General features: G+C 45.3%; 1 protein-coding gene across 2 annotated transcripts in view; it reads right to left on the reverse strand.

The window, feature by feature from the left end:
- Positions 1–19,939, reverse strand: part of LOC147636138 (uncharacterized) — a 36,179-nt gene extending 16,240 nt beyond the window's left edge. Inside the window, exons 1-6 of one of the 2 annotated variants that reach the window (XM_086801587.1) lie at positions 19,727–19,939; positions 18,742–18,826; positions 18,587–18,638; positions 18,345–18,365; positions 18,167–18,220; positions 17,349–17,399 (exon numbers count right to left, since the gene is read on the reverse strand). In XM_086801587.1, the coding sequence (XP_086657713.1) occupies positions 17,349–17,399; positions 18,167–18,220; positions 18,345–18,365; positions 18,587–18,638; positions 18,742–18,826; positions 19,727–19,847 (384 nt within the window). In that variant the 5' untranslated portion in view covers positions 19,848–19,939. The remainder of the gene's footprint in view (positions 1–17,348; positions 17,400–18,166; positions 18,221–18,344; positions 18,366–18,586; positions 18,639–18,741; positions 18,827–19,726) is intronic. The other variant, XM_086801586.1, reaches the window with a different exon arrangement.
- Positions 19,940–26,858: the final 6,919 nt, after the last annotated feature.

The raw sequence follows: 26,858 nt of genomic DNA on the forward strand, positions 1-26,858 counted from the left end.
GAAAATGGTGTTACCCTCGTCGTTGATGGGTGGAGTGACACTAGAAAGCCCTCCATCCATGGAGTTGTTGCCTACTCACGAGGGGAGACATACTTTGTCGACTCCCATGATGCTTCCGGGACTCCCATGGAGTTGTTGCCTACTCACGAGGGGAGACATACTTTGTCGACTCCCATGATGCTTCCGGGACGGGGAAGAGTACCGAGATACTTGCTGCGGAGTGGGCAACAACACGAGAGACAGTGGGGGCGGAGAATGTCATTGCCATATGTGCGGATGGAGAACCGGCAAATAGGGCGGCGGGGACAATTCTCCAAGCAACTTATCCTCGCATCACCGTGTGCTTTTGCATGGCCCATTGCCTCAACAACCTTATCAAAGACATAGGGGCCTTGGATTGGGTTGCACCTGTCATTGAGGGTGCCAACAAAATAGTGACCTTTGTCCTCAACCATCACAGGGTGCAGCATGAGTTTTCCAAGAAGTCAAGCCTCTCTCTTCTTAAGTATTCCGAGACGAGGTTTGCATTCAACTTTCTCATGCTAGGCCGCTTGTGTACATGTAGCGGGGCATTGAGGGGACTCTTCCTCAGTGATGAGTTTGCACGCACTTCACAGAGGCTTCCACGACGGTCGGCAAATTTTGCAGAGAAAGGGCGGATGATGCGGCATGGTGGGAGGAGGCCAAGGCGCTTGTGGAGATGGTGCAACCGATTATTGATCTCCTTAGGGTGGTGGATTCCACTCAACCATGCATTGGCAAAGTGTACGAGGCAATGGATCGCATGACAGAGAAGCTAAAAGCAATGTTCAAAGTCAAGCCTCACTGTAAATAGGTCAAATCCCTATGTTTGAAAAGGTGGCAAGCCTACCACTCTCCCCTCCATGCTACTGCCTACATTGTTGATCCTGAGTTTCAAGGCAAAGGGCAACACAAGGACAAAGAGGTGAGCAAAGGCCTTCGACAAACCTTGGATCGCCTTTACACTAGTGAGGAGGATCGCCGCACAATCAAGGACCAATTGCAGATTTATAGAGAGAAGCGGGGGGCTTTTGGTTTGGCAGATGCACAAGCGGACCGCTTCAAGGTAGGGTCTGCACTTTGGTGGGAGGATTATGGTGCGGAAACTCCAAAGTTGCAGGAATTTGCTGTGCGCGTACTCTCACAGGCTTGCAGTAGCAGTTGCCTAGAGCAACTCTGGTCAGTTTATAGCCACATTGCCTCAAAGAAGAGGAACCGCCTTGGTGTACAGCGTGCAAATGATTTGGTGTTTGTCAGTGCCAACTTGCGAATGCTTTGCAAGGGCTTGACAAAGAAGGCAGATCCTTTCACCGAATGGGAGCAGGCACAGCAGGACCCACATCTCTCTGATCAGCAGAGGGCCGAGATTTTAGAGGAGCTTGAGGTTGTGCCCGAGGCATTGTCCCCCCCACCTCCCCCTCCCCTCCCACTTGAAAACCAGCCTATGGAGAACTTCACTGAGGAGGTCACGATTGATCTTCACCCTTTTCAGCCTCTTGCCTAGTCTCTTGAGTCTAGAGTCTCGACTCTCGAGTCTCGACTCTTGCCCCACTTTTTTGCTAGCAATCTTGTATCTTGGCACTTAGTCATTTTGCCTTGAGTGTACACCCTCCTTGGGCCTTTCATTATGCCATTTGGCATTTTTGTTTAGATTGATCATTGTACACTCACTTATGTTTATCACGCCATCGGCGCCCCATTATAGTTTTTTGCTAATACGACTATGCATTTCTCCTCTTTTTGGTGCAATTTTGTGCTTAATGTCTTGGTTTCTAAGCGTAAATCAAGTGTGGAAAAAAAATTGCAAAAAAACAATCGTTTTCAGATTGCCGTTTTTTCCACCGTCCCCGGGACGGCCTTTTGCCCCGTCCCCGTCTCGTTCCCCATCCCCGTCCCCGTTCCCGTTCCCCGTCCCATGTTTCTATGGTTATTCCTCAAGAAATCATAGATGTCAAGGACATGACATTTGTTCCACACGAACCTGAAAAGATTCTTGGATTTCGTGAAAGAAGATTGCGTAATACGATTATCACAGAATACAAGATCAAATGGAAGGATCGTGTTGAGGAGGACGCTACATGGGAGACATTGACTGCTCTTCAGAGGGATTACCCTGTCATGTGCACAGTGTGTATCTACCATGTGCTACATGCACACAAGACTAGCTTCGAGGTTTGGGAAAGCTTAGAGCTAGGCAGGCTGATTAGCGAGCTGAGTTAGGGATAGACTAACGGGCGGGCACCCAAGTATGGACGAGCGGGCATCCAAGTGTGGACACCCGATGACCGGGCAAGAGCCTATAAAAGAGTGGCCAAGGTTAGTCATTAGTTCATATAGAGTCTCGCGTGTCTTTGTGAGAGCTCTATGGTTAGGAGCCTGGATCTGGTGGAGACGTGCACTTGCTTTATGCAGCCGAGGCCGGCAGCAATCTCAAGGCCCGCGAGGGTAGCTTCGTGGCGGTATGGGACGTCACGAGGTAGAGATTGGTCGGTACGTCCATCTAGTTAGCTTAGCTCGTGGCTCGGTGGGGACAGCCAAGACTTGTGGGCTTGCTGAAACCGATCCCGTCAAGTGGGAATAGACTCCGTTGGACACCCACACGCGTAATAGCACAACTTAAATATCACAATTTGAATGGACAACTTAATAACAACTGAAAATTGAAATGAAATGAAATGTTGATCGATGGACACTAGCACTGGGACCGGAACGGGCCAACCCCACCCCTCAATATATGATATATTATTGGGAGTATTTAAAAGATACAATGCTCCATGGGTTCAAAGAACCAGATGATGTCTATGTACAACTGAGATGAATACAGTTACCAAACAAGAGACTCAAAGTAGACGTTCGAAGGAGAGCAGCCCACTTGAGTAGTCTAGTCTCTACGGTCATGTGCCGTCACTGGAATCCATGGAGAGCGCCCCACTGGTGTTCCAGGACCACACACAAACAATCGCTCCCGTACTAACGCCTGGCTCTCCCGATCTCGGCACCCATGGACCGTGGTTCTCCAGACGCTTGGACTACCGGGCACCGAACGGGTGTTATGTGACATGTGAGAGCTTAAGACCGTAGTAATCACAACCTTAGTCTAACTAAACTGCACTTAATGATGTTTAAGAGTTAGACAAATGTGTCAATGCAATGCTACTATATTAGATGATGAATGCGGTTACAATGAGATCCAAATGGATCTATACTACTGAATATGCTGCCTATATGCTGAATATACTGATATGATGAATGAACTGCTGTCCACTATCTTTCCCTTGTCTCCTGGGAAGGAAACGCTGAAGGGATGCTTTGGAACAGATGCTATGCTGACCTGATGATGAAAAGCAGATGCTCTCCAACACGGGAAGGTGGATGCTCCATGCGTTTGCAGATCTGATGGGCTGAACTGAACTGAATGCTGATGCGTTGGCTGGATATGCTGCTCCCAAAGCTTCCTGGAGGAGATGCGTTGGAGAACACCCTGCTGAATGCTGCTATGATGAGCTTGAATTGCTGAATGGAGAGGCGCCTGTATATATATGCAAGAATGCTGCTGGTCGGCCAGCATAAGTGCTGTCGGCCAGATGCCATGTCCACAACTGCTGTCGGCTGCCCCATAAATGAGCCTAAAAATATCATAAATTAAACTATGTGATGCAGATGATGTGTACACTGTTGCAGGTGCCATTCCAGCCCCATACAATGATGTACAAGCTGAATTAAATGCTTTTAATGCCTGTAGAATGCCTGATAAATCCTGATGATACTTATGATGCTAAAATGATGCCATGTCACTGTACACCTGAATGGTGTGCACGTGACATTCCCCGCTGCTAAACTGTTGCTGGGTGGTATACCTGGCAACCTTCGACTCCTCTGTGATCCTTCTCCTCCGAACCACTGCCCCCTTCTGTCTTCTGCTGCCGGGACTGAGGTCGTCTGCAGGAGTGAAATCCTTTGAGCCACGACTCTATGTACTGCGGGAACTGAATGGCAAATGCTGCTAAAACTGCATGGAAATACCTGAGTCACCCCTGACCTGCCTGTGGAAACCTTTCACCTACCATCTCCATCGTTCCTGAAGCTCTGAACCTCCTGAGGCGATGTTGGAGCAAACTTCCGTCTTCTGTGGAAGAGAAACCCCCTGCTGCTGCCAGTTGAAGCCCAAAACTTATGTCCTCCTTTGATGATGGATGTCATTCTTCCCCAGAGAGTTCATGGGCAACATGTATGCCTTGCAGATGCAAGTCTGACTGCTAAAATGACTGCTAAGATGACTACTATGCAAGCCATGTGCAACCCTATATGCTGTGCAAGAATGCAGATGGATGGGTTACTAATGCATACCTAAGGGAAAATCCCTAAGGGTGGCCTGCAAAATTTTGAGAACTGGGTTTAACTGTGCGGAAGCGATTAACATGATGTCTGACTGAATGACTGACGAACTGAACATGCTCTAAGGCTGGTTACCCTGTAACGCTCTGATACCAATGTGACTTGTGAGAGCTTAAGACCGTAGTAATCACAACCTTAGTCTAACTAAATTGCACTTAATGATGTTTAAGAGTTAGACAAATATGTGTCAATGCAATGCAGCTATATTAGATGATGAATGCGGTTACAATGAGATCCAAATGGATCTATACTGCTGAATATGCTGCCTATATGCTGAATATACTGATATGATGAATGAACTGCTGTCCACTATCTTTCCCTTGTCTCCTGGGAAGGAAACGCTGAAGGGATGCTTTGGAACAGATGCTATGCTGACCTGATGATGAAACGCAGATGCTCTCCAACACGGGAAGGTGGATGCTCCATGCGTTTGCGGATCTGATGGGCTGAACTGAACTGAATGCTGATGCGTTGGCTGGATATGCTGCTCCCAAAGCTTCCTGGAGGAGATGCGTTGGAGAACACCCTGCTGAATGCTGCTATGATGAGCTTGAATTGCTGAATGGAGAGGCGCCTGTATATATATGCAAGAATGCTGCTGGTCGGCCAGCATAAGTGCTGTCGGCCAGATGCCATGTCCACAACTGCTGTCGGCTGCCCCATAAATGAGCCTAAAAATATCATAAATTAAACTATGTGATGCAGATGATGTGTACACTGTTGCAGGTGCCATTCCAGCCCCATGCAATGATGTACAAGCTGAATTAAATGCTTTTAATGCCTGTAGAATGCCTGATAAATCCTGATGATACTTATGATGCTAAAATGATGCCATGTCACTGTACACCTGAATGGTGTGCACGTGACATGTTAGTAGTAGAGAGTATCCCTTAGCAGATTTACATCAAAGTGCTTTACTTAAATCTCAATCCACTTACTTGTAGCTCGCTAGTGGAAGACAAATACCCGAGGCGTCTATGTGCAGCTACTAGAGATTGACACCAGGGCGCAGCAACCTGTCGAGGAGGAGCAGCAGCCACCTGTGTAGAAAGCGTAGCCGCCTGACACCGTCCTGCTAACACATGGGTGGCACCAGTCTAGCTCCCGTCCATGTTATGCAAAAATACTGGCCCCTTCACATGAGAGACTGGTCTGGCCTCAAGTGAACGAGACACAAATCTGGAGATGGACCAAATGGTCGGCCAATTGGTGACATCCCTCCGGGCTTCTAAAGAGTTGTCCTCAACTGAAAAGCCTCAAGATATGCCTGCAACAACTGTGGGTAGTCAATAAAATAATCCTCATTTACCCGCTTTGCATCAATGGGCAAATAATTTTTGCACTTCACAAGGTATCTCCTGGAAAGCTTTCCTGCAGGTAGCTTTCGCTCCTTGTGAAAGACAATCTGTTTTGGCTGGAGGATCTCCTCAAGCTCGTCAATCTTTGGCGGATCTTCTGTGACAGGCTCATCATGATCTGGCCCCACATATTTCCGGAAAAGACTCACATGAAATGCATTGTGAATCTTCCAATGACTATGACACTTCATTGATCTTTTGAATCACCTTGAAGGGTCCATAATAGCAAGGAGAAAGCTTAGGATATGATCCTTCTCGCCCTGGCCTCTTCCGAAGCCTAGCTTTCTCAAATTTCAGCAAAACCCAATCACCTTCTTTGACTTGCATGTCCCTTCTATGCTTGTCAGCAGCCATTTTATGCTTATCTTGTGACCTTGCAATGGCTGTCCGTACCTGAGCAAAGGCTACATCCAAGTCACGAACATATTCATCAGCTGCAAAAATCTCATCCTTTGTACGAAGGATGGGTGGCGATACCACTCTACCATAAATAATCTCAAACGGGGCCTTTCCCGTGGAGGCATGGATCGTATTGTTGTAGGCAAACTCAACAAGTGGAAGATACTTCTCCCATGCAGTCTTTTGATCTGCCACATAACACTTCAACAAATCCAACACGGCTGAATTTGCAGGTTCACTTTGGCCATCCGTTAGGGGATGATAAGCTGATGAAAACTCAAGTTTAGTGCCCATATTATCAAATAAAGCCCTCCAAAAGAGGCTCACAGTCCTCGGATCTCATCTGCTTCTCCGAAAGCTTTGTTTGAGATAGAAAGTATCTCAAGCTTTGATAATCTGTCTTGACTACAGATTCAACCCCAAGAAGATAAAGTTTCCATATCTTTAAGGCATGAATTACAGCCAAGAGCTCTTTCTCATAGATATCCATATGAAGCTCAGTATCATGCAAACGACGGCTCTCATATGCAACTGCATGCCCTTCTTGATTTAGGACAGCCCCTATACAATCGCCACAAGCATCACATTCTACTACGAATGACCTTTGCAAGTCAGGAACAATTAATCCGGGTCCACTTGAGCTGCAAGAAGGCATCTTGTTCTTTTGGAGTCCATTTGAAAGTGGTTTTCTTCTTTGTGAGATCATGTAGAGGGGTGGCTATCATAGCAAAATGCCTTATGAAACGCCTATAATATGAACATAATCCCAGAAAACTACGTACTTGATATACGTTTTGCAATTCTAGCCAATTCCGAATGGTTTCTATCTTTGCAGGATCCATTGTTACTCCATCCTTGGATATAATGTGACCCAAATAATGTATCTCTGAAAGGAAAAACTCACTTTTCTTGGCATTAATGAAAAGTTTATGCTTCCGCAACTCTTCGAACACAGTGACAAAATGAGTTCTATGTTCCTGCTCATTCTTGGAGAAAACCAAGATGTCATCAAAGAATACACCTGTGAATTTGCGATGGGGTCGGAATATCCTATCCATCATACGATTAAATGTGGCAGGAGCATTGGTGAGACCAAAAGGCATCACCAAAAATTCATATAATCCAAAAGCTGTCCTGAATGCACTTTTATGGACATCTTGCGGCACCACTCGTATTTGGTGATAACCGCTCTTCAAGTCAAAACGGCTGAAACAAGCCGAACCATCAAGCTTATCCAAAATGTCATCAATACGCGGAATTAGGAATCTATTCTTGATGGTAAGCTTATTTAAAGCTCTACAGTCCACACACATGCGGAATGACCCGTCTTTCTTTTGAACAAGAAGCACAGGAGAGCAATAAGGTGATGAACTAGGCTAAACCAAACCTTTCTCTAAAAGCTCATTTACCTGCTTCATGATCTTTTCTTGTTGTGCGGCACTCACACGGTATGCGGGTTTGTTAGGTGGAGAACTACCTAGCACAAGATCTATGCGATGATCTTCGGGCCTTTGGGGAGGTAATTCACCTGGCAATGCATCAGCAAAACAATCGTTGAATGCATGAAGAAAATTCAGCCTATCGTAAGTCATAGCAGCCACATTTTGATGACTTGGTACAATGCTATCACGAACAAAAACCAAGTACGCAGAAAGACTCTTTTTCATTGCTTTATTAATCTGAATGTGAGATACAAGTGGGATGGAATCCCCTTCTTTGCCGGCATCAATGAAATGCATGCGGCCTCTATGCATAAAAGAAATCATGTTGGTCTTGTACTCTTTGCGGGGCTCAAGCCTATGATACCATGGCTTGCCCAGCAATACATCACATCCATTTAGTGGTGCAACTAAGAAATGCTCATTATCAAGGTAGCCCAAGATATGTATGCACAACTTCCCTATCAGTGGGGTAACCTGCACCTCTTTACCAACAACAAAGGCAACTTCTGCTTCAATCTGAGGTCCCATGTTCTCAACCTCAATACCCAAGGCAGCTGCTGTTTGTATAGAGATGAAGTTATTGGTTGCACAATCATCAAACATGAATAAGGCGGGCTGATCCTTGATTTGACCCCATGCTTTGCATACCATCCGCTCTTTTGCATCATGTTTTATGTTACCCTGCACATCGGGAACTGCATGTACATTAGCCTTGGTCTGCTTGTCCTCGTGCTTTGGTTTGCGGTCAGGGCATTGTCGAAACATGTGCTCTTTGCTGCCACAGGAAAAACATTTTCCCTCCTTGGCATATTGCTCCCTTTGCTCGGGGGTCAAGCCAAATTTGTTCTTCTTTGGGGCCTGATCTTTAGATGAGGTATTTTCAGCTTTACCTCCCTTCTGGGTCTCCCGCAATTCAATGCCCGAACGATAAGCTGGTTGCAATCCGGAGCGAACCTTCCTCTTTCTTTCATTCTCAGTGATTTGCATAAAAGGAGTTACCTCAAGCAACACTTTCCAAAACTTGTTGACATACTGTTGCACACTTTCATTATCTCTTTGCTCAAGTCTATCCCACTTTTGGATGAGAGTTTGCTCCGCATTTGGTGGCAAGAACTGAGCATAAAATCTGTCCTTAAACTCTTTCCAGGTGCAAATGGGGTCTTTGGTGATCTTTTCAGTGATCCACCAATGAGCAGCGGTCCCCTTCAAGAACATGCTAGCATAGCGTACTTTAGACTTCTCAGTCCTCATCGCTAAAAGCAATGTCAAACTGTGCCACAAATGCTAACACTTTGGAAGCATCATGCTCTCCATGAAAAACATCAAACTTAACGGACTTGTCACCTCGGACTTGTCACCTGCTTTAAATTCCTTGAGCTTTCTGGCATGAGGCTCATGGTCCTCTCTTTTTCTTTTCCCTTTATCCAACGGGGCAGCCCTATCTGCATGGGCTCCATGGGCCATCATGGAAGTTTCATGAAGCATGGTGGCATGTGCTCCACGAACTTGAGAATCAGATGCATGTGACCTTCCTGCATAAGGCTATGTCTCTCCATGAGACAACTCAGTAGGCAAAGCTCTTCTAGTGGCAGACCTATCACCCCTACCATGGGATACATGTCTTGAATGCATGTGACCACATCATGCCCTCCATGAGCACTAGCATACATATACCTGTCAGGCTTTGTGCCTTGTGGAGAAGATGCATGACGAGAGGTGACTGTCACCTCTTCCCTTTGCATAAATGACCTCAACCTTTGAGATGCGGGATCTCCATGCTTCAAGCAAGGTGGATTTCTGAATTTCAGCTCTCCATCTTCCCCCTCTTTGACGTCACCTTTGCGGAGGAGGTAGGAAAGTGCCAACTCCCTTGGCTTCTTGCCCACTTCCCGTGCCATGGACTCAAAAGTCACGTCTACCATTGCATCGGCTTTCCTTGCTTCAATGGCACTTTGCACATGGGGATCTTCATGCAAAAATTTCAGCTCTTGCTCTTGTGCCTACAAAAGCTTTCTCATATGCTCCAATTCAGCCCTCATTGCATCAGGCTCTTCTTCTTGCATGACTATCTTTCCTCCAGACAGTTGTCCCCTTGAATCACTATCATTTACCCTCTCAAGGGGCTTGTGCCTTCCTTGTAAAGCATCAGAACCACGCGAGGCACTTGATGGGCCCCTCGAATTAGGCACTTCCAAAGGGTTGCCTTGGCTGTCCATTGTGTTAAGTGTGCTAGAAGCGGGGTGTCCAATACACGGGTTTGTTTCCCCACTAAGAAGAGGGAAATAACCGTGCTCTGATACCAATGAAACCGATCCCGTCAAGTGGAAATAGACTCCGTTGGACACCCACACACGTAATAGCACAACTTAAATATCACAATTTGAATGGACAACTTAATAACAACTGAAAATTGAAATGAAATGAAATGTTGATCAATGGACACCAGCACTGGGGCCGGAACGGGCCGACCCACCCCTCAATATATGATATATTATTGGGAGTATTTAAAAGATACAATGCTCCATGGGTTAAGAACCAGATGATGTCCATGTACAACTGAGATGAATACAATTACCAAACAACAAACTCGAAGTAGACGTTCGAAGGAGAGCAGCCCATTTGAGTAGTCTAGTCTCTACGGTCCTGTGCCTTCACTGGAATCCGCGGAGAGCGCACCACTGGTGTTCCAGGACCACGCACAAACAGGCATTCCCGTACTAACGCCTGGCTCTCCCGATCTCAGCACCCATGGACCATGGTTCTCCAGATGCTTGGACTACCCGGCACCGAACGGATGTTAGCAGTAGAGAGTATCCCTTAGCAGATTTACATCAAAGTGCTTTACTTAAATCTCAATCCACTTACTTGTAGCTCGCTAGTGGAAGACAAATACCCGAGGCATCTATGTGCAGCTACTAGAGATGGACACCAGGGCGCAGCAGCCTGTCGAGGAGGAGCAGCAGCAGCCACCTGTGTAGAAAGCGTAGCCGCCTGAAGAGGGGAGGCGCAGACCCGCCTGTAGTAGCCGCCTATGGAAGGGAGGCGCAACCCCACGCAGCCGCCTATAGAAGAGGGCGCAGCCGCCTGGGGGAGGCGCAGCCACCTGTTGTGGAGAACACAGTCGCCTATGGAAGGGAGATGCAACCCCACGCAGCCGCCTGTAGAGGGGAGCGCAGCCCCACGCAACCGCCTATAGAAGAGGGCACAGCCGCCTGGGGGAGACACAGCCGCCTGTAGAGGGGAGCGCAGCCCCACGCAGCCGCCTATAGAAGAGGGCGCAGCCGCCTGGGGGAGGCACAGCCACCTGTTGTGGAGAACACAGTCGCCTATGGAAGGGAGACGCAACCCCACGCAGCCGCCTGTAGATGGGAGCGCAGCCCCACGCAGCCGCCTATAGAAGAGGGCACAGCCGCCTGTAGCCGCCTATGGAAGGGAGGCGCAACCCCACGCAGCCGCCTGTAGAGGGGAGCGCAGCCCCATGCAGCCGCCTATAGAAGAGGGCGCAGCCGCCTGGGGGAGGCACAGCCGCCAGCAAAAGAAGAGGTGCAGCCTCCTGTGTAGAGAGAGCAGCTCACTGGTGTGCAGCAACCTGAGGGCAAGCGGAGAGGATATGATCGCTTTCTCAATCGTGTCTCTCAGCCGATGAGGTGGTCATTCATATGTAGGTGTTGGAGGGAGAGCACACGACCACAGCTGGCCGGCTCCCCTAGCTTGCATAGGAGCGGCCAGTTTCAAGGTGGGGTGTGGGTAGGTGGCCATGCACCCACCCCCACACATAAAGGGTTAAGAGTGGGGTTTCCCTCCCCACCTTGGCCCATACGTGGGTGCCCACTCTTAAATGAATGTGAACTTACAACCTTATAAAAATAAAGGTTAGAAAGAAAGCTATTAAACAAACAAGTGCAATACACTTACCACCTGTTCACACGCAACAAAACTCGTCAGAAGACGGAGCAAACTTCACGACTCACTGGCAGGCATCCCCGCTCAGTAAGTGGCACGTCAAACAAGCAAACACAAAAATACAAGTCATGCGAAAACAATTCCGAACATGCAAAACATGAATGCATGTGCAAACAGTATCATGGACATATCTCCCGTTCATGGAACAAGTACAAAACATCTGTCGAGCACAAAAATGGCACGACAGAAAACATAAATCCCGGTCTTCCTATGGAGTGACAGTCCCATAGGTAAGACACAGATCCAGGCACGAGCCTCCCTATGGAGTGACAGTCCCATAGGCAAGACACGGCACAAATACTGGCTCTTCCATGGCGTGACAGTCCAGGTCATACACGGGTGGCACCAGTCTGGCTCCCCTCCATACGACACCACCCTGCTGACACACGGGTGGCACCAGTCTGGCTCCCATCCATGTTATGCAAAAATACTGGCCCCTTCACATGAGACACTGGTCTGGCCTCAAGTGAACGAGACACAAATCTGGAGATGGACCAAATGGTCGGCCAATTGGTGACACTTTTCCACGACTGTCATGGTTGGGAGGTGAGTCAGGCCTACACCCCCTTCATGTTTGTTTGGTTTTGTTTGCAAGTTTCAAGTCTTGTACCAGGAGTGTTCTACGAGGTGATCCTATGGGGAACGGGGACATTTGTACTCGGAACAAGGACGGAAACGACACGTCATCATGAGATAGAGTTTAGATAGAAATGAGACATTAATTATGTTGCGAACAAGTCACAAGATAGACAAATAGAGTAAAGAATGCAATAAATTTACAGCATACATACTACAAACTGGGAAAAACTTCAAAGAGAACAATTTTCAAAAGTAGCAATAGGTAGCCATGTTCATAGATTTCTCATGAAGAAAACAAGGTACAATGGAGGGCTTGGATAACTAAGGAAATGAATACAAAGAATACACAGAGCTATTAAGGCACTCAAAAAAGGAGAATGTCACATAGAGCTTAGAATATCATCCAAACTCTCATTCGTAGCTGCATCATAAGCTGGTGAAGCTAGAAGCTCATCGGAATCTGAATCCAAATCTCCCTTCATGGATATGAAGCTCTCATTGTCAAGATTACCAACTTGAGCCAAAAGGTGCAAGTTGGCTACCACATACACCAAATCATTTGTTCTAGTTGTTAACAAGCGATTCCTCTTCTTTGAGGCAACATGGCTGAAGACACTCCATAGTTGCTCAATATGAGAGGAACTTGCATTCTGACTAAGAATGCGGATGGCAAGACGTTGAAGATCCGGAGTTGCTGCTCCATAATCCTCCCACCAAAGAGGCCCTCCCAAACGTGTCATGTCCGCTTGCGCATCTGCAGAACTGAACTTTCCAGCTTTGCTCCTATACAAGGAGAGCTGGCTTCTAATTGCTCTACGTACCACAACATCTGGAACCAGTCTCGCAAGAACAAGATCCCAACCTTCAGAGACCTCATTATCCCTCTCTTGCCCATTGCCCTGGAACTCCGGATCTAGCACAAATGCAACTGCATGCATATTTGAATGGTATTGATCCCACCTATCCTGACATAGTTTTCGGAGTTGCTCTCGTCTATGTTCATCTACTTCCAGCTCCTTGATGTGCTCCACCATCTTGTCGATGCCTTCGTACACCTTACCAATGCATGGCTTTCTGCTATCCACAATTCGGAGCATGTGTGTCACGTGCATCCCGCACTTGGATGCCACGTAGACATTTCTGTACAGAAGGTGCAGGACCTGGGATGGTGAACTGGTCCCATGTGAGCCCAGTCCGGGACGAGTCGGCCAAGGATCCATCTCAGTCGTCCAAGGTCAGGTGTGCATTGTCCTGCACATGAGTTCAAGGTCAGGTGTGCACTGTCCTGCACATGAAGCAGTGCCAGTCCGCGCTGTGAGTCTCCCTCTGGAATGATGTCAGATGTTCTGTGTATCTGGTTTGCAACTGGATGCCAGACCTCTGTGGGCATGTAGGTTTGCATGTAGAGATGGGGCCAGCCCATAGGGCTACCCCAGTGCGAAGGTTTGCACTTGTAGTGTGGGCATGGGGGAGGTGTAGAACCACCCCCAAGGGGCCAGGAGGGCCCAAGCTGTGCCCACCAGCCATGGCATGGGCTGGAAGGGCTGTCGGCCAGCTTTAATGCTGCTGGACAGGCAGCCGACAGGGTTAGAAACCCTACCCAGCAGGTCGGCCAGGTGTAGGGGCAGTCCCACACCCATGCGCAGAGTGCCCAGCAGCCTAGTACTGTCCCAGCAGGCATGCGCAGAAGTGGCCAGCATATTGCCTAGTGTGAAAGCACAATATTGCATAATGTGAAACATTTTACCTAGTCGTGGGGCTTTTTATTAAGCTGGCCGACTGGATGCTAAGAGGAGTATAAATACTCCAGCCAAGAATCAATGAAGGCATCTCATAATTCACCAAGTGCTCCAAACAAACAAGGGCCAAGACAGCCAAGAACTTGCTAAAGCAAAGGGGTGAAGGACTGAAGGTCAAGGGCAGGTTTTCCAGCCAAGAAAAGGTCAAGTACTTTGTATTTGTTTTCAGATTTACATCATTCTAATAAAGCAAATACACCATCCGTGGTGGGGGCCCTACAGAGGGTAATTGGGACCCAATACTGTGTCCTCTCCATCTCCCCCTTCTCTCTCTATTTTCTGCACATCGTCTTTCAGTTTGTGCGTTAATTCCGTCGCGAAAAGAGTGCTGATTTCTGAGTTTTGAAGTACCGATCCTTCTCCGAAGCTTCCGCATATTACAATGTGGATGATAGGCTTGATGATGTCGACAACATGCTTCACTTCACCCCATGAGCTGTCATCCATGATATGGCTGTAGCATGCTCTTCCCTGTGCTATGCGAGAGGTTGGCCAATCGTTCCACTCATCGCTCACCACCATCTGCTTGAGAACATTTTGCACCTCGGTCAACCTCTCTAGCATGAGAAAATTGTAGGCAAAGCGAGTTTCAAAATATTTGGGCAGGTCCTTGTTTGGAGACGACCTCCTGAACTCGGATAGAATGAGTTGGTGCCGCGTAATGAAACTAACAATCTCTTTACCCTATGCTATGCATGGAGCAATCCAAGGAAGGCCGTCAATGTCCTTCAAGAGATTATTCAATCCATGTGCAATGCATATCACACCAAAAATTCCCGTACGGTATCGTACGATATCCGAAAATTTCATATCATACCAAAAATTCCCGTACGGTATCATATTTTTGTACCGTGACAACTATGGACCGGGTGCCGAACATCTATAGAAGCATGTAGGTTTGCATGTAGAGAAGGGGACAGCCCATAGGGCTACCCCAAGGCATAGCCTAGAGCTCTTCTTGTGGGCACAGGGGAGGTGAGAACCACCCCCAAGGGGCCACGAGGACCCGAGGCTGTGGCTTGGGCTGGAAGGGCTGTCGGCCAGCCCTAGGGCCTCTAGACAGGCAGCCAACACTATCCAGCCGACAAGGCCCCAGGCCCTGGACAACTTGTCGGCTAGGTGTGGGGCAGCCCACAGCCACATGGTCTGTCTAACAGCCCAGCAAGTGTGCTTGGTGGCCAGCCATTGCATCGGTGTGAAAGCAATGAGATTAAACAGCATTTAAAGCTTTAATTCTGCTAGTCATGAGAATATACAGCAGGCCGACCCCTATTGGGATGGCCGACCAGTACCAGTGGAGAGTATAAAAGTCATACCAAGAAAACGATAAATTCATCTCATAATTCACAACAGGTTGCTACATTCCAAGGGCCATGACAGCCAGGGGGAAAGCTTCAATCAAGGTGAAAAGTGCAGGTCAAGATTCTGTCTTTATTTTCTAATTTACATCATTCTAATAAAGCAAATACACCATTCGTGGTGGAGGCCCTACAGAAGGTATTTGGGACCCAATACGGTGTCCTCTTCTCCCTCTCTCTCTCTCTCTCTCTCTCTCTCTTTTCTGCACATCTACTTCAGTCTTATGCGTTATATTCGTCATTAAAGATTGCTAAATTCTGAGCATTGAAGTTACCGACACGACCATGAAGTTTCCGCATGTTACACATGGAATCATGTAAGAGTTGGTGGCTCTATCCAATGGGTATTTCATGAACTCATGGAAGGGTTGGTGACCCTAGTGAATGACTAAGGGTTGGTAACCCTATGGACTCATGTAAGAGTTGGTGACTCTGGTGAGTTAGTATCTGGACTCATAGAAGGGTTGGTGACCCTAGTGAGTAAAGTCTCAAGGAAAGAGGAAACTCTGGTGAGCGAGCATCTATGATTTCATGGAAGGGTTGTTGCCCTGGTGAACCACATGGACATGGGAAGCATGTTTGGCTTGGGCATACGTATGGATCATAGGAGTGTTGCTATTATGCAATCGAATGGAATGGCAAGATGTTTCATGGCTATGTATTCTGCTTATTTTTCTTTTGCAGGTACTCAAAGCTACTTATGGAATCATGGATATTTGGGACACACTTAACTCTTGTGCCTTTGTTTGGTTATTATCAATGTTGTTGACTCGAGATATGGCTAAAGTATGTTTCTTGATATGGTTGGCTCTTGTGCCCGTATTTGACTTCGGTTACAGTGGATCTAGACTTATGGTTTTAATGCCTCGATCATGAAATATTATAGATTGGCATACTTGAAGAATATTTCAATGGTATCAAGCTTATACATTTGCGGCGGAGAACTGTTTTATAAGACGGGGGAATGTCACCATTTGGTCCCTTCACCAGTTTTTATCAATGTTTTGGGGCAAGCCCACACATTGAGCACAGCCAAGGTGAGAATGGGGATTTTCCACAAAAGAAAGCTGAAGCATTCACTGGCAAAGTTTGGCCTGAAAGATGGCTACAGAGCATGAGCAGCATGGGATTTTATTCATCAAAGTGACTTATAATGCTTACAAGTTAGTGTGTTCACACATCATTAATGAAGGGCTGGACATATTATTATTATTTTGGGCAACAAGCCTAAATAAGCATAAAGTGGATATTTTGGGCATACTCAGCCTCTATTGGCAAAAACGAAAAGCACCATCATAAATATAGGGCTGGTCGACTTCTTCAAAAGTAGGAGGAGGAGCTATTGTTGACCATCGTCATCAGCTGAGTTTCAGTATATTCATATAGTTCAACCAGCTAGCCATAGGCTGCCCTTCAAAAGGTGATCTTGGACTCCAAAAGCCCTAGTCTAAGACTCAGTCCATAAGGGACTGAATGTCTACAAAGTTCTTGGCTTAAGCCTTATATAGGCCTTGGGACAACCCCATAAGCTGGCTGACTGAGCAGTCGGCCAGCAGCAAAATACAATAATAGTTTGTCTGCTGCTGAAAGACAGCGCCTGCAGCCCTCTGAACCACCAGCCGACCTGGTCTTGCATCCACATGATGCCCTTTCTAGTGTCCACTTTGCCCTGCTCATGCCCTAGTCTATCTGTTTTCCCTGCTGCCCTTCAGGGATTAGCAATGGGATCAAGCATGTAACATGTCATGCACATGACAACAGAAGTGATGTAAAGTGATTGCACCCCCTTCTGACCATGTTAACATGGTCAGAATGGGCATTAATACAAACAGAAGTGATGTAAAGTGATTGCACTTAACCAAATGCTGCAAATGTTTGTGCAGGTGAGTTAGAAATTCTTGATACAATGTGAGACAAGCATGGTGTATCATTGATGCACTTTGGCAGGAGTTTTGATCCCAGCTTTTTGTCTAGTTGTAAGTGAATGGATATAATGGTTTTACACAAGACGATTTAATGGCAGAACCAACTTACAGGAGGTCCATCATCACACCACTGGATAACACCGCGACCTATTACATTTCCCTGAAAGACATGCAACCGAAAACTAAGGTACTTCATCTTAACAAATTGCTTTGTTTCCAGGATATAACAATGCATCACCACAAAGGTAGATAACTCACAGAACTGTCACTAAAATGAGGTAGTGTTTAATGCAGACTAGGAAGCAGATTTACTGATACTACTTTAAAGTGGTTAAGATACTGTAGAATAATCCTTGTCTGTCCAAGGAATGGTACAACACGCAATTTTGATTCTGCACTTTAGAATGGTGACAACACATGTGCAAAGCCAAGCCAATGATGAGAAAGGATGGCATGGTCGATTGTTTTATTTCTACTAGAAGTAGCCATTGTCGGAGTGGGATACGAATTTCCCCTCCATGTTCACACTTTACTCAGATTAAACCCATAAGCTATGGCTCTAGCCACTATGCTAAATGGGCCAAAGCCATACATCTATGTGATACTTTCAAAAGCACTTGTAAATAAATAACTTTCTAGCACCAACTCGTCAAAATGGCCCAAATTTCGCAAGCATCCCTGAGCAGAGGGTTCCCAAGGGCGGCATGGGAATGCCAGTAGGAATTGCAATGGCCACATCTTTCAAAGCCTCAATAACAAAATTTCTACCATATCTGTCAAAATTAGTTAAGTTATAGCATTGGGATGCATTGACAGGTATGCTTTGAACTTTGCCATACATAATGAAGAGATGAGTTAAACACCAAGTACGCATAACAGAAAAAACCGTGGTAAACTGAAAAGGTAAAAGTCCTCAAAATCACTGACCTGAGAGAGGCCAACCAGGTTATACCCAGACTGAAGTTCTGAAAGAGATTTAACCTGAAATTGCAGAGAGCTGAGAGTAAGGCCCCAATGTAAGGCATGTTAACTCTTCATCATGCATTGGTTGCAAACCATTTTATAGTTTCCAATTCGCAGTATAAACTCGGTAGAATATGATTACCGTCTCACACACAGACTCAACCTGTGCACATCCAAAAACCAAGATGCACTCTTAGTAACATAACTATGGCAAGTAGCTCCTTGACAAGCTAGTTTTGACATAATATAAATAGCTGTTTAAACAAGCTAGTTTTAACTATTTATATGATGATAGTAAGCTAGGAGCTATAGCTGGTGCAATTATCCACATGCGAAAATACTGGATTTGGTGCAGTGGTTCACTGCAGACGCATAGATACTCACTTGCTTTGTGAGAGATGTAAACCAGGAGTCCAAGCTGCCATTACCAATCTCTCTGCGAAAAGCAAGATTGATCAAAGCAGACACTCAGAAATCTATTCAATGAACTCAAGATTGCCACATATGAATGAGTGCAATTAAACAAGATTTAAACTGACATGCAGAAGCCTTCCTGTCCTGAACGAGTGCTCAGAATTTCTGTAAACCATGTCATTCCCTCATTTTTGCACTGATCTCCAAGACCTGCAATAAAAGAAAGATAATTCTTTCAAAAGGGGGGCAGCCATCTCTAAAACCCATGCAACAATGAGAGTACAGTAACCACACAATTCCTATCCGGCAGCCAATCTGTTAAAAGTACTGATTCTACTTCTCTGGCATGATGTGTGCGAAAAGCTTCTTCGGACCTCAGTTTCTTAAACCTGACAAAACTACCTTTGACCTGAGTTTATTGAGAACCTTCTTTTATTTCCCAGGAGATGTCAGGGCTGAACTCACGACCTCCTGGGCCACTCGGACACTGCACAGAAGATCTAGAAGAGCCTTCACCCAGGACCACCAAATACCAAATTCATCACCTTGGAGACTGGCTGAACCACCGTTTCGGAAGAATGGCACAGGATTGGCACTTCATCTGTCTTACCAGCAGATGACTGACACAGTGGCAAGTCAAAGGGCTATGGCCACGCGCCTCCAGTCCCGCTGGGAGATGATCGGTAGTAAGGCAGCATGGTAAATTTGGAGGGTCAACTGTCATGAGACCATTGAGGGGTTGGCAACTCCTCCCACAGAGTCAGTGTCCATCTGGAAAGACCTCGTCTATACCATACACCCACTGCTATTATGCTGGACTGAAGGGCAACTTTTCCCTTTAAAGACGAGAACGGATCACTTACAAGCCCCCAGTGTAGCTCTTCCCCCCTCCCCCTCTTCTCTCCACGGGGAGCCGAAACCTCTCTGTTTTCAAGGCAATTTAGAGGGTTGTTATCTGTTTGTTCAGATGTATATTCTCTTTACTACTAAGAGGATCGTAATAAGCTTATCGCTTTGCTCTTAGATTGCGCCACTGATTGCTGCCGTGGTGATCATTCTTCTGCTTGCGAAGACAAACATGGCGCAGAAGGAGAGATGACGATAGCATACCGTGAAGAACGATGAAAGGCAGCGATTCCAAGCAAGGAAGGCCAGCTATGGCGATGGCGGTGGCGATGAGGAAGGGCAGAACGGAGAAATGGCGATTCATCTTCTTCTTCGCCATGGCCATGGTCTCATCTGCCCGGGAAAACAAGAACAAGAGAGGAAATGTCTGTCTTTACTGGTTATCATCTCTGGTCTCTACGAAGATCTCACCTTTCACTTGCGGTCAAAAAGCCTCAGCGTCAATGCCCACGTAGTATGAGGCTGCGTGCACTGTAAGAAGGAGATTACAAAACGATTATCACACCAAGAGTCTCTTTCACTTGAGCCCGTGTACTTGTTCCAAAAATGGTGTTATTTATCGCCTCACAAATGTGTAGGATGGCTACTCCCTTACCAATTGCCATACCTCCTCTGGTGCTCTCTTAGTGCCATCGTCGAAGAGAACTTGCTTCCAAGTGAAATTGTCTTGTGTTCCTGCACTTCAGAGCCATGCCTTAATATTGCACCAAATCGGGTTAATAGCCTTGTAGGCACAAAAGAGGTGGGAAGGGTTCTTGTCCGTACAATGACATAAGGGACATTTTAGTCCCCTTCTTGAATCTATCATGCGTTAGATTGATCCTAGATGCTTGAGTGCTTCTCCACACTTTGCAGGTGCGTCTTCTCCATGATGCCGGAGGGGTCTCTCTAGTGCATAGTTGGGCCGACCGTTTGCTTTTGTCTTCTATGAGGCTATCAGAGCAATCTTCAACCCTAGTTGGGATAGGGCCTTGCCTTGTCTCAACTACTTTTCATTTGAGCTAATTGATGCAGATGAACAGTCATATGCATTTTGCTCTAGGATTGTTCGTAGAGAAGCAGTTGGTTGTTCACAACAAAGAGAGACCCGATTGTTATGTGACTCTTTGTATGTCCTGCCATTATATAGTCTCGTCCTTCTAGAGGTCATCCCACCTTCAGATTATCTTTCTAGCTTTGTTGATGTCAAGAGTCAGCCCTTCGACCACCACACTTTTGTTAGGGCCCTCTAGCCTTTCCACTCTACCTTCTCAAGTGCCCTCTACCAACAACTTACCATGGCTACTACAAATGGGGACTACTTGACTTTCCATTTAACTCCAGAGAAGAGCTTAACCCTCTAGGACATTCTATCCTATCTCCCAGGCATCCCTCTGGTAGTTTCTCACATCCACCCAGCTATAATACACCAAGTAGCCTGAGTGTCTAATCTTATTAATAGTCAAGCTAAGAGCACGTGTTTGATTACTATTATTCGGCCAGCTAGAGATAGGTGGATTGTATTCTAGTATGACATCTTTTTGGTCAGCTTATGTGTGAACCACTTGCATCTATCTAAGATGTCAACACCAATTTGGCATCCCAAGAGTCCAAGGACTTGTCCATGGGCATACCATTTAAAGGTGTACTTTTTACTCCATTCCGCAGCCTTGTCCCTATAAAGGAGGATGGCCTCAGCCTTGTTTTGGACCCCGAGAGTTGGTAAAATTCCTCAATCCTCTCCATTATCCTCTGCATACTATAGAATGTTGTTGTTATCATCTAGCAAAAAATAAGTAACTAGTTGCCCTATAAAAATTCCTCATTCACCTCTATGAAGAAGTCAACATACTATAGAATGTTATTGTCATCTAGAAAAAATTTTAGTAACTAGTTGCTCTGGTCATTTGTTAGGGAGCCAAATGCCTCTTTCTTGAAAATACCTTATATGAGTAGTCAAGAGGGGTTCAGTCACCAACAACAAAGGGCGCAAGGGGGCATCCCTTCCTAATAGACCTCTCAAGCTTGAAAGTGCCCACTAAGGCTCCATTAACCGTGACTGCTACATGAGCATTAGCCTAGTAGAGTGTTCACTGGCAACAAAGAGAAAGGGTGCAAGGGGGCATCCCTTCCTAATAGACCTCTCAAGCTTGAAAGTGCCCACTATGGCTCCATTAACCGTGACTGCTACATGAGCATTAGCCTAGTAGAGTGTTCACTGGCAACTAGAATCTCTCTCAAAGCCCAAGTGCTGCAATACATTGTCGATGAAATTCCATCTCACTCTATTGTAAGACTTATCTAGATCAAGGTTGAGGACAATGTACCTCATATTCCTTGAGAGTGCATAATCAATTCCACATATGATATTCAGTGTTGCCTCATGAATGTTCCTTCTTTGTACAAACCCAAACTGATGAATAGCTTGGGCAACTGGAACTTGATTCTCAAAGCTAGGGCTTCGGCCACGGTGTTGTAGGATGATTTTAGCATCGTGGGAGGCCTCCAATCTCCAACTAGTAGCCTATGTGACATCTTGGAATGAGCGTGATCTACCCAAGATTGACTTCATTGGTAGTCCCCCCAACATACATGCTAAGTCAATCATTATGCATAAGTCTCCTTTTATGAGTGGCCAAAATTCCAATGGAATCCATCAGATCTTGGGATTTCTCCCTTCCCACCTTGTTAACTACATACTCTAGCTCCTCTGTAGTAGAGAAAGGCCTCCCTAATACATGCACTTTCTCCCTTGGGATTGTGGCTAGCATGGTCTGTAGTCTTTCCTCATACCTCTCTTGTTGCATTGATTGTTGGGCTCAACAAAGCAGTTTTACGATCTCTCAGTAGTGCAAGTGACTCTCTCCGTTTGCACTCCCCTTACATGCTTTATTGTTCCAGGAATCTTGTAGTATTGCAATGATTCATGGGATCTTTGACGAGGTGGGGAAGCATGGATGCCTTTGATAGCCTTGGAGGCGTGCGCTTGTTGTGGGCTGATTTTCCTACAAATATGTGTCTCCACAAGGGCGCTTTAGAGGTTCCTTGGAGGAATGTTTTTTGGGAGATACTTGTGGAGTCAGCTTTTGTGCTTGCTGTAGAGTTGCTACATGTCGATGGCACTATGGTGTGCACTCTACGTGTGGAGCACTTGGGGATTGCAATGCAGGAGGTAGGAACTTGGAGCTTCACATTATGAAGGATTTTGTTCTTGTGCGTCCCTATATATCTCTATGTCATGTCAGAAGATGGCCAAGAAGAGGTGAGTGCAGGATTCTTTGGTTTTTGTGAAAGTTAAGTGTAATGATTTCTCTCCCTAAAGTACTTACTAGTGTGTGCAAGTAGGTCTCTATTTTGGTCATCGCCATCTTCATGCACTCCAGTGAGAGTATGTCCACTCATCCTAAGTATGATAGGTGGGGAGGTGAAGTAGCTACAGATTGCGGAGGCTTTGAGGTTGGCGATGATATCTTCTTGGAGCCGAAAGCAGAGGAGGAAACCTCCCCATACTAATTGGATGCGGATGGGGATTCCATCCGATATACTGTTGACCGTAGCGAGCCTTTCACAAGGTAATCATGTGCACGATTCAAGTAGTGAAATCATTATATAATCAATGTCTTAGACATTGACGTCCATTTGTACATATGGTAATTGTGGGCTTCTACTATGGCAGGTGGTTACTCGGGATGTTCATCACTGATCACGCGGGGATGCTATCCTAGATTTGTTGTGGTACTATATCCATGGCTAGAGCATGCAAGAGACACTACAATGACATTGCATCAGCGTGGAGAGCGATGAGGTGTGCCTTGGTTCATGTCTATGATTGCTTGCCACTGTGCACGATGATTTGGGTAACCAGTTTTGCAGGGGTGAGGTCAGTGAGATTGTTCGATGAGAACAACAGGTGGATGTGGGGGCACCATATCATCCAGTCCTCCCGATACCCATGAGCCCATACTAGTGCTTCATCATGGCCACCTAATGTTCCAATCGAGCCCCAATATCGACATGTCTTGCCACATACATCCCCCATAGCTTCATTTGCAGTTCCCTCATGGGCACCACGACCTGATTTTGCAAGGTCACTTTTTCCACCCACACTTGCACCATTTGGTAGAGGTCCCTACCCCATACCACCTCCCTTCTTCCACCGGGGAGTCAGACGTCCATACCTGATGTATTCCAGTAACGTGTAATGCCATGAAATATATTGGTTTTATACATTCACTCATATTATGACAATGGCCATGTTTTTGGCTTCTTTCATGGCTTATATTTTTGAGAGAGATGATGCAATTGGAGTGAGATCTCAACAACATGAGAGAGAGAGAGAGAGAGAGAGAGAGAGAGAGAGAGAGAGGGAAAGAGCATACGATGGAGACATTAAAACAATAACAATTGTGATTCAAGTATCTTTTTAAATGCTTAAAACAAGAATTCTAGTGCTTGAAAAAGAAATTTTTTATTTCTTTTAAAGTTATAAAAACAGTAGAGATTGCATTCTTCTAGACACATCCCATACCACTCTCCCCTTATATCTTCATATTGCAACACAGAGTCCTTGTGAACTCTATGGTTATGGCTTCATCTAGTAATCCCTCTAATGCTACAACATTTGCACCCATCTTAAGTAAAGCTCTTCAATCTTTCATGCAACTTAAAGAAAAGGAACCCAGATCGGATGCCGTTTTGGAGGCATGGGCAACAACTTCTGAAGTAAATGAGCTCTACACAAGAAGCTGAAAACATGCCAAACTAGTAGACCTTGCAGACAAGAACATGCTAGAGGTGAAAGCAGCTTCAGCCATTGGGATGTGGAGAGCTTTCGGCATCATTGAAGAGGCAAAGGAGGATCCTCTGAGAGCTGAAGTTTCCACCTTCATTTGCAAACTAGGGTAGATGAAAAAGGTGTAGATGTTTGCCATGTAATGTTATGGCCTTTTGGAAGTTTAAGATCATAATATGGTGACTTTATAAATGAGTTACAATGGTAGTTATAACTTTATATGCATTAATAACTGTAAATGAGTTGCAATGTGTATAGTGCTCTTGTATTCATCCACTCCTCTCCTCTACTACTGGACTAGGAGTCACAATGAGGAAGACCACAGAGAGCTGATAGACACTTAGAAGTGCAGAGAGAGAAACCGCTCACCTAAACACCAAAAAAGCGCTCGCTAAAAAAATATACCCTCGTTAAAGGTACAAGGGCCAATTAACATAATGCAGCAAGCACTAGTTTTTTTCCTATCCCTATTGTAAGGATAAAGAGATGGAGTGCACAACTTTGAGTATTACATTTCTACCCATCCCCATCTTAAGGACACTTTTTCAAGAATATTTCAAGCATATATGTAATATGTTGGATTTTGATTTGTTGAAAATGGCTCTTCACTCTATTTTTCTCAACCCTTTATGTGCTTAAATAGTAAAATTATTTTGTTGTATCGATTTGAATTATGACACACTTTTGGGCAACCATACGACACCTCATGACAAAATTGCATTCAATCTAGTGATTTATATAACTATCACAATCAAAACACCATATCTCAATCTTAATCATCCATTCACAATAAATTCAGACCCAAACACTATGTATTCTACATATAGATAGAAATTTTAAAAAAAGTCTCAGCAACCCTGAGACTTTACAAAAATCTGAGAAAAACATCCACAGCTTCAAACCACCTTGATGAATTCTACAGACACCTCTAGGTCTTCTTCCTCAAACACAAACCCTATCTTCTTCTTCTTTAAACACCAATTACAATTGAGCAAAGACCTGAGTAGCACCATGTTCCAACATAAATGCAAATAGTGATCATTGGCTAGCCTCTACAACCTTTCACTAATCCTATGAGTCACATGCCATCCCTTTGCTATGGCCTTATCCACACTTGATCAACCTATTCTAAATTATTCAAACACAAGCTCTTCTCCCATACCTTGAATGCCTGAATTCCCTCTTCTCCTCTCGCACTGCATTCCATCTTCTCCTCTCGCACCCGTACACACTCTCTCAATCCTAAAAAATATATTTCTTTTTTTTCAAAACAAAAAGCAATGGACATTTCCTACCTTCCTTCCTGAAAAATAGAGCGCCGCTTGATGCCTTCATTTATGCCATTCTCATTCCCTTTTTTGATGCCTTCAGCCTTTTAGATTACTCCCCGCATCAACGCGAATAGCCTCCCTCTTTTAGAAGGCACATGATTTTTCCACATACTCCGGCCGTTTTATTTCAAACACATACCCTCCACAGCTAGGACCAAAAAACATATCACCCAAGATTCTAACTACTTTTGTTGCCAAGACTCTAAACATAAACCAACTGTCATTGCTTGGAACAAAAATGCCAGTACACTACACATATTTACATGTTTTTTTGATTTGTTTTTTCAGCCTCACATACTTTGCCCTCCCCCCCAAACTGCTAGAACATTCATGCTCAGCACAAAATAAAACACATATGCCAAAATTTTCTTCTTCTTCTTCTTCTTGTGTAGGAATTTCATCTACAACCTGTGTCCAGTACAGTTCACCTTTCATTATGGTCATGAGATGGGATATGTACTACTTCAATCTAAAACCATTCACTCTCTTCTTGTGCCATGTCCCATCTAAATCTGCAAGCTGATAGGTTCCAATTTTGAATCTTTTAACCACAAAATGATCCTTCCCACTTGATCTAAAACTTTGTTCAAAAGGTGTTATCAAGCTTGTTATATCTAAGTATAAGATCACCTTTCCCAATGTCTTTGTCATTGACTTCCTTGTTGAACCTCTTTTGATTATTTAGCAAAACTTGAACATAATGCTCAAAAGCTTGTATCCTATTAAGTTACAATTCCTGCAAATATAAAAGTCTTTGTTGCAAAGCATTAGCACACACTTCTTCATGTTTTATTAGTACCTTCACATCATCTGGTATTTCCACTTCTATAGGTAGCACAACTTCCTTCCAAACACCAAAGGAGAGAATTTGGTTCCCTCTTTAGTTGCAACTTTGTAGGTCCATAAAGCACCATGAAACTCTAAATCCCATGTTTTGACATATCCTTCCATTATCTTGGTCAACATCTTAATAAGCTCACCATTGAATCTCTCATTCATTCCATTACATTGAGGATAGTAGGGACGCGTAGTGTACTTATGTTGGATTTCAGCTTAGCACACAAATGAGTTATGAGATCTCCTCTGAACCCTGGTCCATTATCTCACAAAAGCTCCAAAGGTACACCAAACTTGTAGAGCAGATGTATTTATACACAAATATAGCTACATATTTTGCTTCAGTCTGATTCACAGCTCGAGTTTGTGCCCATTTTGAAAGGTAATCCACAACAGT

The sequence above is a fragment of the Cibotium barometz genome, chromosome 8 (assembly GCF_041138505.1).
Source record: "Cibotium barometz isolate CiBa-2024 chromosome 8, ASM4113850v1, whole genome shotgun sequence".
Classification (NCBI taxonomy): domain Eukaryota; kingdom Viridiplantae; phylum Streptophyta; class Polypodiopsida; order Cyatheales; family Cibotiaceae; genus Cibotium; species Cibotium barometz.